The 18395-nt window shown below is 61.5% G+C and overlaps 1 protein-coding gene across 1 annotated transcript; it reads right to left on the bottom strand.

Annotated features, from left to right (window-relative positions):
• Nucleotides 1-1287: 1287 nt before the first annotated feature.
• LOC131411851 (cytochrome P450 26B1) lies at nt 1288-17164 on the bottom strand. The gene is made up of 6 exons (XM_058550961.1): nt 16961-17164; nt 13296-13520; nt 4446-4721; nt 4055-4210; nt 2172-2456; nt 1288-1763 (listed from the first exon to the last, which is right to left on the bottom strand). Exons 1-6 carry the CDS (start codon nt 17162-17164, stop codon nt 1371-1373), a joined length of 1539 nt encoding a protein of 512 aa, XP_058406944.1. The 3' UTR covers nt 1288-1370.
• Nucleotides 17165-18395: the final 1231 nt, after the last annotated feature.

Genomic DNA, 18395 nt, shown 5'->3' with positions numbered 1-18395 from the left:
CTTCTATGCTCACCTCCCTTGCTTTCATCTTGTCCCCACACCCCTGAGCTGGGCTAAGCAGACAGTGGCATAGAGGTGCGAAGGGACTTCAAGGACACCTTTCCAAGGGCAAAGGGTGAGGGTCAAGGAAGGGACGACGGAGGCCCTTGCTCCCCGTCAGAAGAAAGAACCCGTATCCTTCCCCATACTCCCCATACTAGCCGGAGTGGGGGCACCAGGGTGAACAGTGGCCCAGCAGGAGATCGTGGCGGCCTCCAAACCCCCACCTGATCAGGGTTTTTGACAGAGTGGGGAGGGAGGCCGTGGGCCATCTCCCCTTTTCCACCAGGGGACAAAGGCCAAGGCGCCAGATTACTCCCCCGGAGTGAGGCTCTGAGGTTGAACCCACAGGAGGTCTGGAGCCTGGGGGAGCTGTTAACCCTGGTGGGGGAGGGTGCTGCGTCACTCACAGAAGTCCTGCCCGGGACATCTGGAGACAGAGGCTAGGGGACGGAGGAGATGCTTGTTCTAGCCCCCAGCAACACCAAGACTCGGTTATATCAGTGAATAAATATGGGGCGTGGGTACAGGGGGGGCAGCCCAGGAGCCAAGGGCCTTGGGCATGTGTGTAACAGAGGAGCAGAGTGGGCTCAAGGCTGCCTGGCGGGAAGATGGGGATGTCAGTGCGCGAGCCCAGGGCCACCAGGGAGGATGCTGGGAGGACAGGGCCTGGGGCTCCTTTGCCCCAAGGTTAGAGGAGAGAAAAAGTAGCAGCAATAGGTAATTTCAAATGTCCAAACCAGTAAAGGGGCGGGGCCCTCCAGGCTGGTTGAAGCCCCTGCCCTCACCAAGGGTGACTCTATTCTTTACCCAGGATGCTGTTCCCCGGAGGCCACACCCCTGGGAGGGGCTCTCCAGAGGCAGGAGGGTGAGGGGTGCTGAAGAGAGCCCCACAGGTGGCACCTCCTTTCCTCCCTCCCCCGTGTCAACCACCTGACCTCAAACTGAAAGTGTCCAAAAGGAATGGGAGGGGACGGACCAGTTGGGAACCTCACGAGCAGACGCTGCAGCATGAGCTGACTGAATTTAACACTGTAACAGGCATGCAGAGCCCCCACCATGCCCTTTCCCGGGAGCTAAGCTGGTGGAAACTGGAGAGAGACTGGAGGGAAGCAGGAGCCAGGAGAAGGGCCCCCGTCCCTCAGAGGATGGGGCCCTTTGGGCTGTGGGTAGGGTTTGCCAGGGACGGGGAACAGGGGAGGGCGAGGTCTGGGGGGCCGCTCCCCCTTCCCCAGGTTCCAGCCCCCTCCCACACACAGGTTTCTAGCCTTCCATTGCCTCCCACCCCCATGGCCTGGCGGGGCTGAGGTGGGGGTGCGGGCCAGGCATGGTTAGACTGTGGCGCTCAGCATGGCCTCCGTCTCTGGCAGGATCTTGTTCTGGTTGGAGTCCAGGCCAAAGAACTTGACGCAGAGGCCATCCACGGGGTGCAGGACGGGGACCAAGGTGATGCGGGGGAAGGTCCGTGTGGCCAGCTCAAAGCGGCTCGTGCTGGCCAGCTCCACCGCCAGCACCTTCAGGAACAGCTTGGCCAGGTGCTTGCCCAGGCAGGTCCGGACGCCGCCGCCGAAGGGGAGGTAATGGAAGCGGCCGTCCTTGTCTTCGCTCCGCGCCTGACTGAAGCGGTCGGGGTCGAATACGTTCACGTCTTTGAACACGGGCGCTGTGTCATGGGTATCCCGGATGCTGTACATGACACTCCATCCTTTGGGGATCTGGAAACCCTGGAGGCAAGATGGGGGCAGGGGTGGGGTGGAGTGGTGAGAGCCAGAGGAGGTCTGAGAGGGCCCAGGACTTCCTGCCTGCCAGCCCCCAGATGTTGCTAGAGACGTCCCACTGTAGTCCCCCAGGCCTGGCCAGCCTCCCATCTCAGCATGTTGGTCTGGTTTCTTATTTATAGATGTCCACATGCAACTGCACACATGACACCCAGGTTGGCTTCATCTGACCCAGCATTTGCGGCGGGGTCTCTCCCATCAGACTGAAAGCCCCCTAAAAGCAAAGACTGTCTCCCCATCAGACTGAGGTACCCCAAGGGGGAGATTTGTCTTTCCCATCAGCCAGCCCCCTACCCCCCGAGGCAGTGCTCCCACGGGCCCCCTGAGCCCCAGCCCCGTGGGTCCCAGCCTCACATCAAGCTCGAAGGTCTGCAGCACGGTGCGGTAGCCGCCAGAAATGGGTGTGAAAAGGCGCATGACTTCCTTGATGACGCAGTCCAGGTAGTGCAGTCCGCTGAGCGTGTCGAGGCACAGCGTGCCCTCGCAGAGGCAGCCGCCACTGTGCAAGATACCGTGGGCCCGCAGCTCCTCCCGCAGCTTCTCCAGCACGGCTGGGTGCTTCAGCAGCTGCATGATGAGCGAGGTGCTGGCGCTGGCGGTGGTGGCGTAGGCCGCAAAGATCAGCTCCAAGGTCCCGTCCTGCGGTGGCAGAGAGGCACCGTTGGCGATCTGGGTTCAGGCAGGCCAGCCTGGGGGCTGCCCCACTCTGCCAGTGTCCCTCGTGCCCCAAGGTCATCTAGTTGGGTCCTGCCTGCTTCCTCTGAGCCATACGTTGCTGGGGTATTCGGGCCACAATGGACACAGGTCAGAGGGCCAGTCGGACACAGGTCAGAGGGCCAGTCCCCCAGCTAGGCAGGAGACACAACTGCTGCAACTCGGGGCAAAGGCACTAGCCTGGAAACACCTTGGGGTAGGGCCACTGCTCACTCACTGTGGCTCCTGGGGTGGTGAGCCCCTGCAGACCCAGTCAGCGCAGTGAGCTCACAGAAGAAAAAGGAAAAGTCCCAGGGAGCCGGGCACTGTGCGGGTGAGTGAGGGGGTGCAGGGTCTAACCCTGGGCCTGCTGACTCACAGTCCCAGCTCCTTCCTCCATCCCCAGGAGAAGGATAGCCGGCAGGCAGGCAGGAGAGCTGACAGGTTGGGGAGGCAGCCTGAGGCCACACCCACGAGGACCTGGCATGGGACCACAGTGAGCAGGCTGAGGGGAGGTGGCCCCCAGAGGGCTTAGACACCCCTCCAAGGTTCTCTGGGGAACAAGGCACCTGAGCCATGGCGCCCCATGGAAACGCCCTAGCAGGTCATCTCATTCCAAGCCCTGCATTTTACAGAAGTGGACACTGGGCCCAGAGATGGGAGTGAAGGGACCTGGGTCAAAAAGTTCCTGTGAAATGGGAAAGTCACAGGAAAAAACCTGGAGCTGGAACGGGGAGAAGCAAAGACGGGGGACAGGGAGTCTGTAAGTCTCTATGGGCTCCTGGCAGGCGTGTGGGTGGCAGAGTCTAGCCCAGGATGAACTAACAAGTCCCTCCTCGGGGGAACATCCACCCCAAAAAAGGGCGGGCAGGAAGCCTTTTGTGGAGCCCAGTGTGGACAGTCTTGGTGCCGCAGACCATCTGGGCTGTGCCAGTGCCAGGCAGGCTGGGAGAGAGCACCAAGTGCCACCAACTTGTAACAGCTGGTGGGTGGGATGGGCCCCAAGTTAGGTGCCCCCTGCTCTTCCCAAGGGCTGAGGCCGCCCTCAGCAAGTGGCTTCCCCTTCTGGACCTGGGTTTCCCTAGGTGACCTCCAGGGCTATTGGGACCATGAAACGCACTGAAATAGTGAATATTGGGGGTAAGTGGCGAGGAGTTGAAAACACCGCTGACATCGAGTCTCTTCAGAGGTTTCCAAGGGCCAATTTTTGGCATCTTTTCCAAAACGGTAGGTGGGACTGTGGGTGGGATGGAGAGCATAGGGCCCAGCAGCAGGGGGACCCACTCCCCACCAGGACTGGGTGGGCAGTAAGCGGTGGGGAGAGAGGAGGCCCCACCCATCGTGGGTGCTTCTCATCCTCCCCCCCAAGGCCACGTGCAGGGACATAGTCTCTCCCCTGGCTGAGCACCAGCCAGTGCAGTGACGGCCACCGCAGCTGCTCAGCAGCAGTCCCTGTGGAACCAGACGAGGACGAGTAGTAACGGCCGGCCATTCCCACCCCAGGGCAGCCAGAGCGTGGAGCACAGAGCGCTCATGCTGCCCACCTTCAGCTCCTGCATGGTCATCTCCTTCCCGTGCTCCTTGCTGCTCTCGATGAGGATGTCCAGTGCATCCAAGTAGTCTTTGCCCTGGGTGCACTGCAGCTTCTCCCGGATCGCCTTTTCCAGGCCCTTCTGAAGGATCTGCCGAGCCTGAATGCCCTGAGGGGAGAAGGGGGCCATCCCATCACCCAAGGGGAGGGCAGGGCCACCAAGGGCCTTCTCCCAAGGCGGGGTAAGGGAAGGGACTGCTCTGAGAACTTCCCATCTAAGCCACAGCGAGTGCCAAGTGAAGACTGACTGTGTGACCACTGTCTGTCTTCGCAGTCAGCCGCCCCTCCCTCAGGGTGGGCTCACGGATGCCCATCTCCTGTGCTCCCAGGCCCTGGGTGCTCACCCGCCGGTAGCCGCTAAAGGGCAAGTCGACAGGCAAGGAGAAGACGTTCTCCACAAACTGCTGGTAGACCTCGAAGAGGTGCCCCAGGTCCTCTTCGGGGATGCTGAAGCCCAGCAGCACGCGGACAGCCATTCGGAAGGTGAGCTTCTGCGCCTCCTGATACACGGTGATGGCCTCGGGGTGGCTGCTCCAGGCACGCAGCGTGTCCTGGATCACCAGCTGGATCTTGGGCAGATAGCTCTCCAGGGCTTCATGGCTGAAGATCTTGGAGAAGATCTGGAGGGCAGAGAGGCGGGCGAGCTGGTCAGATGGGCTGGGGTCTGCCCACACAGCTCCCACGAAGCCGGGCTGAAGCACGGATGCCATGACTGCGATTGAGGAAAACTGCAGGTCCTCACTGCGACCGAGCTCCCCCATTCCACCTCCCAGACACAGTCCCCTTCTGGTCCTCTATTCTGAACCTCCCTCCTACGACCTGAGTCTTTGGACGGTGGGGAGAAGTGGGGCAAGGACAGAATTAAAACAGTTCATAAGTATTTCTATTCAAAGTCGGGAACTTCACATCACTCACGGGGTGACCTGAGCTATCATCTCCTTTCTTGACCCCCAAAGAAGCATGTTCTCCAAGCAATGACAAAGCCCTGGGGACTGGGCAGTCCAGCTGCCAACAGGTCTGTGGCCAGTGTGGCCATACCAACCATAGGGGGCAACACAAGAGGAGGCTGGGCGAGGCTGGAGGGGAGACCACTCCTCCACTGCAGGGGCCCATTCCAGAATTCCTAGGCCACAGGGCAGAAGTGCCCATGAGGAGTGGAACACAGGTAAACAGACTAAACAAGGAAGAGGTGGAAAGCAGTAGGTGGCTCTTCTACTCCATTGATAGGAAAACAAGAAAGTCTGAGGCTAGACTGCAAGCAAGACTTCCTGAGACCCACAATTGCCCTCGCTCCATCTCTACTGGGTGGAGATCCTAGGGAGTCTGTTACCAACTCTGCCATCAAAATATCTTCAGTGAGGCTGAGTCTGGAGGCAGGGGGATGCGGGCAAGGCTTTCCACCCCAAAATATCACAAAGCCAAACAGAAGCCCTTTTAATTCCCTGCATCTTCCAGGTCCATTTTAAGTAGCCAGTCCTGTTTCTACCTCTCCTGCTTTCTGCCCTCCTGATTCCTCAGCAACCCCCTCCCACCCCCTCCTCACCCAGATGCCCCTGCACACGGTTTCCAGGCTGCTGCCCATGGTTATAAGAGAGGGAAGGATGTTAGTTTATTTACCGACGGGCTGTGGGTCTCACTCTGTAACCAACAACTGCCATCCCCCACAGAGTCTGGAGCAGGAGGGGGGTGCCCCCCCCCGCCCCAGCATCCAGGGAAAGGTCATCGGGGAAGGCAGAGAGGGGAGGGGCAGCGCAGAGGAAGGAGACAAATATTCCTCTGGCCACCCCAACCCTGCCCCCCGCAAACCACACACACGCGCCCGCCCTCCCCCCTGCCCCCCAAACACAACCATCGCACAAACTGTAAATGTGAGAATTTCCCCTGCAGTCAGCTCAGGGAGGAAAAGGTAACATTTTCCTGGCCTGGGCCCTGCATGGCTAATGGGAGGGCTGGTTTGCAGAAATAACAGTGCTGGTCCTTCAGTGGCCCAGCCAGGCGTTCACAATAGCACTTTCATTCCGAAATTCCCGGTGGGCAGACGGAGGGAGGGAAGGAGGCCGGCAAGGGGCAGAAAAGCCAGCAGTGTTTGGGGCTGCTCCTGCTACTGAGGGGCAGGCTGGAAGGTAGAAGGACGAGCGGAGGTGGCCCAGGGCAGCCTAGGCCTGGACAGGTCACTCACACCTGGTTCTGTTGCAAGGGTCCCGGGAATTTCCGGGGGTCATTCAGCTGCCATCTCCCTTCAGAGGGTGAGGGATAAAGGCAGCCCTCTCTGCCTCAGCCGCCCACCCTGGTATCCTTAGGACCGCAGGTTCCTCTTGGTCAAAGAGTCTTTTGGGGTGGGGGTGGGGCCCTGCCCCCAGAGCCGGACGCCAGCCAACTAACAGCCTTTATAAAACAGCAAAGAGTTCGTGGGGGGAGCAGAAAGTGGTGCGTGGGAGCTGAGTAGGCTCATCACGGGGGCAGAAGATAACTCGGTGGCTACCAGGCCTCGGTGGGGAGGCTGGAGGTGAAGGCAGGCTGGGCCAGGGAGGTGATGCTTGACCCAGAGCCAGCCAGCCCAGGTCAGACTAAGGGTCTGTCCTGAAGGGCACTGGGGCAGGGGCTGCCAGCACACGGGAGGCCTGGGCCCAATGGTGGGCATGTGGAGGGGGAATAGGGCGGAGGCCACGCCGACCAGGACCAGCCGAAGTCAAAGCCAGCTAGGCTCGTAGACGCAGTGAGACGGTGGGAAAAGGCAGGCTGGGCACCCAGAGACATGATTTTTAACCTCAGATCACCCACCAACTTACTGTGCAATCATGGCCAAGTCACCCCCAGCCTCAGTTTCCTCATCTGTAAAATGGTGAGGTGGGACCAGGTGACCTCTGTGGTTCCTTTCAACTTACAGAGCACATAACGCCAATATCTGCATGTCCCTAAGAGGATGCTGTCCCCTCCAAGAAGCCCAGCATCTGGCACTGCACGAGTTACCTGGCAAGTGCCTACAGGCCCCCCACACACACCTGACACGGCCACAGTGGCCCAGAAGGGGCCAGCCCAGGGCGGCCAAAGGCGGAGCTCTGAGGGCCCCACTGCTCCCTGAGGAGGGGCCAGACCAACCCACTGACAAGCCCTGCCCTGCCCCAAGGTTACATTCCCTGCGCCCTCTAGCGATGGCCGGCTGAATCTCTCCTTCTCAAGCCTTGGGGGCAGGGAGGACCCAGGGGGAGCTGGGACTGAGCAGAGGGACTCCAAGGGCAGGGGGCCACACCTCACCTCTAGGTGGAAAGGGGACCTGAGCAAGGCCAGGGGCTGGAATGACCCCAGGAACCCTACTGCCACCCTGCACCTGCAGGCCCCCTGGGGCTGTGGCTTCTGAAAAGAGAACTGCAGCCAGGCCCAGGGCCCTTATCTGGACCCAGCCTCTGAGTCGCCAGTGGCAGCCAGCATGTCACTGCCCTCTCTGGGGCTCAGTTTCCCCACTGGTTTCATGAGGGGTCTAACTGGATGTCCTGGGGTCCCTTTCTACCTGGCTGTCCCATGAGTCTCCTCAGAGCCCCCCTGAGGTGGAGACACTGAGAAGCCACACAAAGGCAGATCGCAGGCCCCAGAGGCTTTGCTCGGAGGTCACCCAGTCCATGCCCCTGCCTCCGGCCCAGCTGTTCCACAAGCATCAGGGCCTCCCAGGCGCCGGGAAAACTCCAGGGCCTCCTCCCTGGGTCGGTGCCCAGGGTTAACAACGCGGGCACTTCCCGAAGCCAGGGCAGCCCAGAAACCACCGCCCACCACAAAGGCCAGGAGGAGGCGGAGGTGCTGGCCAGGGCAGAGGGAGGCCTGGGCCGCGTCCGGGGCGGGCGGGGTCAGGACTGGGGCACAAGGGAAGGTGCCCTGCAGAGCGGCTCAGTGTGAAGAGGGGAAGGGTTCCCAGCCCCCAGAGCCGCCTGCCCTGACCACAGTTGTCACAGGAGCGAGAGCTGCTTTGTTTCCCTCTGGGGCTTCCCTAGGAATTCCCAAAAGTGAGCCAAGAATGCTGGACAAAGGTCATCGGGAACCAGCTCCGGCCCAGGCAAAGCCCTGCGGAGGGAGCAGCAGGTACGGACTTCCCACCAGGGTTGGTGCCGGGAGAGCCAGGGCCGTGGCCGCGGGAGACCTGGGGACTCCCAGGCGCAGACGCAGGGCCGGATGGGCTCCTGCCGTGAAGGATGTGCTTAGAAGCCCTCACCCCACTCCTGCTGGTTCCTCCAACAACGCAACTGGCGCAGGAGCCCACATCCCTGGTTCTCTCTCTCCCAGAATGGGAGCTGATTCCACAGGAGGGTCTGGGGGGACCACCAGGGGGCTTGTCAAGGCTCACATTCCCTATAATTGTTTCAACAAATGCTTCCTCCCCTCCCCCCGCCCCCGCCATGCTTCCTTCCTTCTCTTGCCTCTCACCCAGTGCCCCTGGGAGGGGAGTCGCCTGCTAGACCCCCATGGCCCTGGGTGCTGACCCGCTCAGCAGATAACCTCCCTCTTCTCAGCTGCCAGCTGTGGATGGACGGACAGATGGACAGGCAGCCTTGGGAGCGGGAAGAGCCGGAGAGGGAACCCACTCCCCAGGCCAGTGACTCAGATTGGGAGGAATGGAAGTGGCTGCCCTGGAGGGTGGGAGGGTGGGGGCCTGGGCGGGCCACCCCGCCAAACCACCGGAGCTGCGGCCTGCGGAGTGGAAAGAATAACAGAGGGCAGGCAGCCGCCGAGGCAGCTGTCCGCACAGCACAGGGGTGACGCCAAGGTGTGTACTTTATACTCCAGGAAGGGGGAGGACAAGCCAGAACGTCATCTTCCCAGCTGCCTGGCATCTCCACTGGGCCTGAACTTCACCCTGGCTGCCTTTTGAGCCTGTCCCCACTCAGACCCCTGGTTGGGAGGGGCTGGCCCAGACCCCCTAGCCTGTGCATGCCCGTTCTGGGTTCCAGCATCTGTGGGAACAGTACCTGTCCCCCATTTGATTGCAGCTCTAATTGTCTCCCCGAACTCCTCCACACACACAACAAAAGCATGTGGTGGGGGAGGGGAGGGCAGCACTTGGCAGATACCTGCTGAGCCACAGAATCTGGAAAGGTTTGCCCATTCCTTTTTTCCCTCTTTTCCCTCTTCCAGCCATAGCGAACCCCCTTCGGAAAGCTGAGGCCCAAAGGGGGAAGGGCCCTCCCAAGGTCATAGTCCAGGACATGACTGGCCACACCCACCACTCCAAACCCCAGCGAGCCGCCCTCTACCACTGCTGGGGGCCTCTGAATTTATCTAAGAGCCCTGGAGGGACCCTCCTCTATGGCCCAAGTTTATTCTAAGCGTAAGGCCAGTTGTTCTGGCCACTCTAGTTTGCCCTCAGCATTTCTCGGCCCCTGGAGGCACAGCCCCAACCCCTGCCCTTCAGCCTGGGGAACCGGGAACAGATACAACTGACCTGGGGCTCTGGGCCAGAGCAGACCCCAGCCCAGCCTCCCTGCCAAGGCCACAGTTGTCTCCCCAGCCTGGGAGAGTGAGCAAACACATCAGCATCACAGTCTTGGAACCCTCCCCGCCCTGGGAGAAGGACACAGAAAGGAGGGAAATGGGAGGGGGTGGCCCCCAGGCCCAGCCAGCCCACCTGTCCACCCCACTGCCCGGCACAAGGGCATGCAGAGGGAGGCGCCCACTCCCAGGCACCCTGGCGGCTGGCCGTGGGCTCCCTCCCCCGCTGACCTTCAGAGAGATCCACTCCTTCCACCCGCCCCCTCAGCAGCCCCTGCGCCCACCAGCTGGTGCTACAGTAACTTTTGGGTGAAGGACTTCAGAACAAAGCCTCTGTGCCCATGCCCCCTGGCAGAGCTCCCAGTAGCAGGGCTGCCTGGCCATGCCACCCGCCTTCCCATCCAATGCAGGTGGGAACTTCTGCCCTGAGCTGAGCTCGGTGGACTTTGCAGCCAGAGGCTGTGCACTCATCCAAAGGCCACCTACAGTTATGGTCTGGGCTGGCCTCCCCCAGACCCCAGGCCTTCCTGGCTCTGACCTCCTGCTCAGGCACCTCCTGGCATCTCCATCCCCATAAAAACCCCCAGGACGCACAGGGTTCCTGAGAGGAGTGCAGTGACCCTGAGCCTGAGCTCCACCCCACCCAGGACAGAGTCCAAAGGCCAGGCCAGTGAGGGGTGGTGGGTGGGCAGGCAAGCCTTCTTAATCCCTGCCTCCAAAGCCTGGGGAGCCAATTCCCCACCTCAGCCTTGGGCACAGAAGGTCCTGTAGCCAGGGGTCTGGATAGGAGGGGCAAGAAGACCACGCCTGGAGTCTCCCCAGTCCAGGGCTCCAAGGCTAAGTGCATCCTCTGGGATGCTCTCCAAGTTCCCCAACAGAATCTCAAGGCCACTGTCTGAGGTGCCCTGAAGCTACTGGCCCTTTGGTGCAAAGAGGTCCAGCCCTGTGTCTGAAGAAGAGGAGGAAATGCCTGATCCTGTGTCGGGGGCTGGGCACTGAGGCTTCCAGAACTACTCCCAACTCCTCCGTATCTCTGACAACCCTCCCCCCAGGCTTCTCTACCAGACTCCATGCACCATTCTAGGGCAATGCCCTGGCTCTCTGCCCACAAAGAGGGATGGGGGCCCTCCCTCACCCATCAGGGCCACCCCAGGCCCCGGGTGGGGAGGGGTAACAAAGGAGGAGAAACAGAGTCTGAGGTGGTCGCTATAGGGATACCGGCCTGGCTTCCAGAGAGGACTCTGTTAGGTAGGGCAAGACTTTCTGGACTTTCTCCCTGGCAACCCCACCCCTCTTGGCCCCAGACCACCATGGCAGCCGGGGCACACAGCTGGAGTGCAGCAATGGCCGCGAGGAGCCCCTTCCCAGCACATCTGGTCGGACCTCCCAGAGAAGGGGTGGGCCACCAGCCCCAATGGAAAGAGTGACGCTCTAGTTCCCTGCCAGCCAGGCCCCAGCACACCTGGGCCCCACTTCCCGCGAGTACATCCTAACCAGGCCGGGCATCGTCCAGCAGCCTGCTCTCCAGCCAGGTCCCTGACTGTAGCGGGGGCTGCATAAGGCAGTGTGAGTGGCCCATAGCAGCCCCCACCCTGGCCAGACTGGGTCCAGCAGGCTGGCCATTCTCTCCAGGACCAACATGTGCCCCTGAGTATTCTCCTCTCGTCCCTCCAGCTAGACTCCACCTCCTGAGGTGAAGACCAAGTTTCCGCTTCTACATTTGTACCTAACTCAAGGCGTTCTATTTAGCTCAGTAAACCTAAGCTTATGGAACATCAATTACACACATACAGAGGGACCCTGCACCGGGTTTCCAAGCCTTGGTCAGGATGAACTGCTTTCTGGCTGCTCCTCACCCCTAAGGAGCTAGAAGGCAAGGGTGCCTGGAAGAGGGAGACCATCACTGCCTCATCTGTGGTCCTCAGTTTCTGCCACCACTCCGGCCCTACCTCTGTCCTTCCTTCCTCCCCTCCTCCCAAATGGACAATGTACACCAAAACCTTTGGGCTTTCTAGGCAGACCCTCCCCACCTGGAGGCCCAAGGCCACTTCACCAAGTCAAACAGAGGGTAGGTGGAACGGCAAGGCAACAGCCCCAACCAAAAGCCCTCTGCACTCTGCCTCCACCAAGTCGTCTTCTTCCTCCCAGTGCCCCCTCCCCATCCCCAGCCCCCAGCTTCTGGCAACAGCCCCTTCTGTCAGAAGGAGACAATAACTGCTTTCTTGTCAAAGCCTCTATAAGGACAAAATGAGGAAGGAGTCATATTCTTTGGAGCTGGGCTTCTGAGTCTCAGGCTCCTCACTCTTTGGATTGGGCTTTTGGTGGAGTCACTAAGGAAAAAAGAAGTGCACGACACATTTGAGAAGCCCCCATTGCTGAGCCTAGAGCCCCCACCCAGCCACTCCCCAGAACCCCACCCCATCTGCTCCTGTGGCGGGGCGCGTTAGCTGCTTCCTGCTCCTTTAAGCTGCTTCCTGCTCCGGTGAGGCAGATGGGGGAGACGGCTTTAAGAGCCCCTCATCTAGACCCCGAAATATATGCTTTATTGGGGGAAGTGGGTTAGTCTCTGGTTTTTCCTCCTTTTGTCTGCTACGGAAAAATTACTCTTCGCAGGCAGTTCAGAAGACATCAAATACTGTAAGATAAATTCCTACGTTCACCAAGACCACCTCACACACAGATTTCCGGTGGAGGGGGCTGCCCACCACTGCCCCCACCCTTTTCCCGGACTCGGCCACTCCTCCTGGAGATCAGAGGCTCCCTCTCTCTTTCCTTTAGGTTTCAAACCTGGGTGAGTCCTCCGACCCAATGGAAAAAGGGAGGGAGGGGATGTCGTGCAGCACCTCCTCTGGCCGCTTGAAGCCTGCAGGCCGGCGCCCCGCCCGCCGGCGGCTCAGCTTTCGGGTTATTGCAGTTCAAACAGCACGTGCCGCCCGCGCTCGGAGCCGCGGCGGGGCAGCCCTGGGAGGGGGCGGGGACGCTCGCTCCGTGCGCGCTGGCTCGCCTCCTCCGCGCCTCTTCCAGGCGCTCGGGAAATCCACAGGATAAACACCCACTTTCTCTTCCTCTTTATGGGAGGGGGTAGGTGCGCTTTGATCTCCCGCCGCGCCTGGGCTGTTCTCCCACCCCTCGCCCTTCCCCCACCATCCAGATCCGTGCGCACAGTGGCCCATATTTCACCTCACCCCTCCCAGGCAAGGACCTGCAAACGCTGCCCACAAGGTGCCCCCTGCCCGCCCGCGCCTGCCCGCGTCGCCATTAAAGCAACCTGTGGCAGGAAAGCTAGGTTTGATTTTAGAATCATCCGTCTCTAGTCCTCGGAATTCCCGGGGGAAACACGACGAAAAGGGGAGCGCGGGCCACTGACCGCCCTCTTCTCTTTCCAGTTTTGTGGAGCACGGCGACTGGACGCCCCAGTCCCCAAACGTTTAAACGCTCTATCCAAACCACCCCCCTAAAAAGCCACCTTTTGGGCCTGGTAGTGCGCACGGCGCAGTGGGCCAGCAAGAAGGCAGACCCGGAGGCCTGTGCAGGCCCTTGATGTGGGATCGCAGCCGTCTAGGCAGAGAATTGCGGAGATCCTCCAGCATGCTGTGCAAATGGGGGCGCAGATTCGGGTGGGAACGTTCCCAGGGCTCCGCGAACTCCTTACCCCGAGGGGGTGCACGGAAGAAGAGGGTCAGAGCACGGTTTCGGGGCTCTTAGCCCAGAGCTCTTACCTTGCGCTTGTTGCGGTGGATATCACCGATGGAGTTGGCCACCGTGTTCGGGCCCAACAGCATTCGTGTGCTGCGCGGCCACTCGGTGCTCACGAGGTGGTGCTCGCCCATGAGGATCTTGCGCACGTTCTCCGCGCCCGTCACGCGGATCAGCGGCCGCCCCAGCAAGTGCGTCTTGAACACGTTGCCATACTTCTCCCTCCGCGACGACTGGAAGCCGGAGCCCTGCGGGAGCCACGCCAGAGACCTCTCTCAGGGCGCACATCTACAGATGGGACGTCCCGGAGGCCCAGCCGCGGGGGCCCGCGGCGAAAGGGCGGAGGACCCCTCCCGGGGCTGCAATCCCCTGCCCCCTCAACACACACACAAACACGCACGTAGGTTTTATTTTTCATCGCATGCACAAGAACTGAGAAGTAGGGCCTAGAGGATAATAAATAATGCAAGAAGGCGGGAGGCCCAGGGGCACCCCGCGGGAGGCTGTTTTTTAGAAATGACTTGCGGGAGAGAAAAGGTATCCCGGACGGCGGGACCTGAAGCTAGAGCCTCCGCCCCCCCCTCCCCCGCCTCGCGCTCCGGAGCCTCTCGGAATAAATATTTCCAGGCTCCCGGCCACGGGCTGGCGAGACCCCGCGGGGTGGCCGCAGGCCAAAGATTATTTATAGCGTTGAGCGGTCCGTGCCCGGAGGCAGTCACTACAGCTGGGGGCTGGGGTTTCCTCCGTTCTCAGGAGTGGGCCGCGAAGGGACCCGGCGGCCCTCTGAGGGCTCTGCGGGGTAGGGTCACGGGCCGAGAGCCGCGATTTTCCTAATGCAGTTTGCCCTGGAAATAACTGAGAAGGACTTTCGCCGCCGCCCTGGAGTTTGGAACAGGAGCGCGGAGGAAGGCGCTCCCCGCGGGGCGGGGCGGGGCCGGGCGGGGCGGCAGTCACAGGTAACCGGATCCCCGGCGGCAGCAGCGGCGGCGCGAGCCGGGGATGGCTAGGCCCCGGCGCGGGCCGGGCGCTCCGAAGTGCTGGCTGAGCTGGCCCAGCGCGGGTACCGGAAACCGAGGGGACCTCCGAGGGGCGGGGGCAGGGGCGTCCCGCTCACCTTTGACGTAGGCGATCGCCACCCCACCCCACTTTAACCCTTCTCCTGCCAGGGCAGTGCCGGGTGAGAAGGGGAGGGGCGCCACCTGTCCAGCCGTCCCGCCAGCCCGCCAACAGACGTGCGGATGCGGGCTCCAGACCTCCGGGGTCATGCACCCCCAAAGGGACAACTCGGCTTCCCCTTTTCCCGGGTTGGTCCCCCTCCTCACTTTCCTTTCTTCCACGGAAAAGTATTCTCCCGCTAGAGGTGTACACACATCAGCACTGCCGAAAAGTGACTCTGCAGAACCCGGAGCCCTAATCACTTTTCCACATGCGCCTCCGGCCCCGGCGCGCGACAGGGAGCGAGCCCGGAGCGCCCGCGCCTCCAGGAGGGGGGCTGGGCCGCGGGGGACGCCGCCCCGCTCCCAGGTTGGCGGGGCAGGGAGAGCTCCCCCCACCCTGCCGCCGTTCTAGACAGCGTCTACCCCTTTAAGAGAAATCTAGGCGAGGGTGGAGGTGCGACAAAGGGGGGGTGAGGCGCGGGGTTCCCTCCCTCCGTCTGCTATACCCGTCTCCCTCGCTCCGTCTGACTCTCTGTCTCTCCTCTCCTTCTGTTCCTCTGTTTTTCTTTTCTTTCGACACAAAAGTTGGGCTGTGAATTTTCCGAGGTCGCCGCCGCCTCTCTCTCGCCGCCCCCCACCCCGCCTCTGATCTGCCTAACTATAATTAAAGTGCGTTTTTTGTGGCATTAATAAAGAGTTATTTGTCCGCCGTTTCCACGGTCTTCACAAAGAGGACTTTCATAGGGGCGGCCGCTCGGGCCGCGAGTCCAATTTATACAAAAATGTTGTATTTTTAGCCCTGGGCTCTGTTTAGATGGCGCACGGTGGAAACGGAGAGCCCTTGGAGGTCCCCCCGTAAAATCTGATAAATGACTCCGAAAAAATAAAGCTGGGATTCAGAGGGCTCCCATTAACCCCTTCAGCGCTCCTCTACACGCATCGCCCATTTCCCTCCCACCTCGGAGTCTAGGGCCCCGGGGCAGATGGATGCGGAGGCGGAGGCCTGCTCCCCCTACCCCCACCCCATCTTCTGTGCGGGCTGGACCTGGAGCCCCAGGGGCCCTTGTGGGATTCGGAGAAAAGGTCAGGGGGACCTTGGAGGTGGTAGAGAAAGGTCAGGAAAAAGGGGGAGAGGGGGCGGTGACAGACAGCGGATTCCGCAGATTGGCTCTAACAAGGCAGGACCGATGCCCATGTGAGTTTTTTTCTTCCTAAAATCTCAGCCAAAAGCCTAGACCACCGCTGGAGTTAACCCTTAAGTGTGGGGGCACGGAAGAGGTTCTGGGGATTTCTTTAAGGAGGGGAGAGGCTAGTCCCATTGGACCGTTGCACGAACAACCCCAAAAAGAGATGGGCTGACTCCAGGACTTGGGAAGACTACAGGGCACGGGGATCTCGCGTCCCCCTCCCCGCCCCCGCCTCGCTGTCATTTGGCGCGGGGCGGGTCCGGGCGGGGTGTATGTGTGTGCGCGAACTGCACGCGTCTGTGAATTTCAAGCCAAGCTTTCGCACTTCAAAACCCACAGGTCTCTACGTTCACTTCCCGCCTCACCTCTCCTGTGCCGCGGTTATCTGTTTCAGGACATCCATCCTTCCCCTAATTCCCATCAGCATCCTCCGAACAGACACGCGTGCACACGCGCGCATAACACACCTCCCGCGGTTAACCCAGAGGCATCTCCCCACCAGAAGACAAATCTTGGTGTGTATCAAATTGCAAAAGCGATTGTCTAGCACTTGGGGAGGTTAATTCCAGGTTAATCTCCCCATTATCACTAGCAGTGTGGGGCTGTGCGCGGCTAGCAACAAACACATACGAACTCTATGGATCTCACATGCACCAACAGTTTCTCTCCCCTGTTACACTGTCCCCACCCAATAAGTAAATAGACCCTTTTCCCCGAAAGCCGAGAACCCACGGGTTTCAGGCTTCTCATTTTCCCTTGGTTACCTCCTTCCTTCCCCACCACAAAACACACACACTTTCTCGGACCGTGGACCAGGGCCGTTGTACCTGGCGCAGCCGACGAGGCGGAGGGAACACAGTCCGGGTCTTAAAGGGGCAATTCTGGCTGCCACTGGCCCCCTCCTCCTCTCCCCGACTCAGTTTTCGGGTCCCAGTGACGCTGCCAAAGCCCAGGAAGCCGACGGCAACTGGGGCCTGGAGCGCGAAGGGGAGACGAAAGCGGCTCACGACCGGACGCCCCCTCGGGCTCGCGCCGCGCGGGGAGCCCCTAGGGCGCTCCACGCACCCCTGCCGTGCCGCCCGCGACTGGGGAAAGCTGGGCTTGAGAGGTCCGGGGACCTCTCTTATCAGCCCCCTGAACCTGTGCACCAGGTGCCAACGGGCTCCGAACCACGCCGCAGGCGGGCTGGGGAAGCCCAGGCGGCGCAGGCAGAGAGGAGGGAAGGGGCGGGGCGGGGACCGGTGCCTTCAGGCTCCCGGCGCCCCCTGGCCGGCCCGTGGCTCCATCGGCCCCGCGCTCGCCGCTAGCGGACCCCGGAGAGCAGCGGAGCGAGTGTGCCCTTACCTGTAGCAGCCAGTGGCCGGTCTCTCCGATGAGCGGGAAGCCCATGGAGCCCTTAGGGATGGGCAGCTTGCAGCTCTTGTCGCGGGTGGCAGCCCAGCGCAGCTGCCACAGCTGCTGCGACACGGCCAGCAGCAGCGTCACCGACACCAGGCACGCGGCGAGGGTGGCCAGCGCCGACACCAGCTCCAAGCCCTCAAAGAGCATGTTGGCGGCCGCTCGGGGGATTGGCTGTGCCGGCCGCGGCGGGGGAGGGGAGGGCCGGAGAAGGGACGGAGCGGCGGGGGAGGGGAGGCTGCGGCCGGGGGTCCTGGCACCTCCAGCCGAGACAGAGACCGAGGAAGGGGTCGAAGGAAGGGGAGTGGAAGCTGCGCGGGGAGCGGAGAGAGGGAGAAAAAAATGCGTAAAAGAAGAGACAGAGGAGACACGAGGCGACTCGGAATGTAACTTTGTTTGTTTGTTTGTTTGTTTGTTCCCTTATAGCGGGCTTAGGGGCTGCTCGAGGGGTGGCGAGAGGAAGCCGTGAATCAAGCCGGTGGGTTAGCTCTCCCCGCAACCATCACACTCGGAAAACTTTGGAAAACTTTGTCCAGCGGGAGCCTCTCTCGTAAGCCCCTTCCCCTGCTCGAAAAAAAGAAGGGGGACAGAGAGCTAGCGGAGAGAAAGTGCGGTCGATTTGTCAAAAGTTTTCCCCTCAAATTCCTAGGTGAAAAACAAAAAGGAAAAAATCCTGAATCCAAAGATTCCAACGAACCCAGAAACTTTGGGGGCGAGGGGGAGGGCTCCCCGGCCGCGGCGAGTGGAGAGGCCCGAGCCCAGCGTCCCTGGGCAGCCCCGGGCGGGCGGCGCGCCCGAGCCCCGAGCCGCCGCTGCACCCCCGAGGCGGCGCGGCGGGCGAGGCGGCGCGGCGGGCGCGGCGGCGGGAGCGCGGGTGCGGAGCCGGCGGAGCGCGGCCGGGACGGGACGCAGCCAGCGACAGAGCCCCGGGCGGGCGCTGAGGCGGCGGCGGCGGCGGCGGCGGCGGGCGGGAGGGGTGAGGCGGGGTGGAGTTGGGGGAGGAGGTGAAAACCCGAGCTGGGCTATTGTATCAATTAAGAAAAGGCAGGCCGTCCCGGGACGCAGTCTCTCGGCTCTGGAGTTGCTGCTGGGGGAAGAAGGGGGGAAAAAAGAAAGGAAGGCAAAAGGAATGGAAGAGGGGGAAAAGAAGGAGGCAGGATTTCAGGGCTGGTGGTTTGAAAAGCTTCTCTCAATGTGAATTTGAGTCCAAAGCGACGCGATGCGTGTGTTTATATAGAGGCGGGAGGCTGCGCCGTGGGCGCTCCGCCAGCCCCCCCCACCCCCCCGCAAGCGCTCACAAAGCCGGAGGCGTGGTGAGGGGCCGGCGGCCGGAGCGTGTGAGCGCCCGCCGGCCTCCCGCCCCGCCCCGGCCGCCCGCCGC

Source organism: Diceros bicornis, chromosome 12, assembly GCF_020826845.1.
Source record: "Diceros bicornis minor isolate mBicDic1 chromosome 12, mDicBic1.mat.cur, whole genome shotgun sequence".
Lineage (NCBI taxonomy): Eukaryota > Metazoa > Chordata > Mammalia > Perissodactyla > Rhinocerotidae > Diceros > Diceros bicornis.
Note: the sequence above shows the minus strand (reverse complement) of the source record. Positions and strands in the feature narration are given on the sequence as shown.

Coding starts and splice junctions, on each gene's coding strand:
- LOC131411851 (XM_058550961.1), bottom strand. CDS start 17,164: ATGCTCTTTGAGGGCTTGGAGCTGGTGTCGGCGCTGGCCACCCTCGCC. Junction 13,521..16,960: donor CCGGCCACTGGCTGCTACAG/GTAAGGGCACAC, acceptor TGGCTCCCGCAG/GGCTCCGGCTTCCAGTCGTC. Junction 2,457..4,054: donor TGACCATGCAGGAGCTGAAG/GTGGGCAGCATG, acceptor CTGCCACCGCAG/GACGGGACCTTGGAGCTGAT.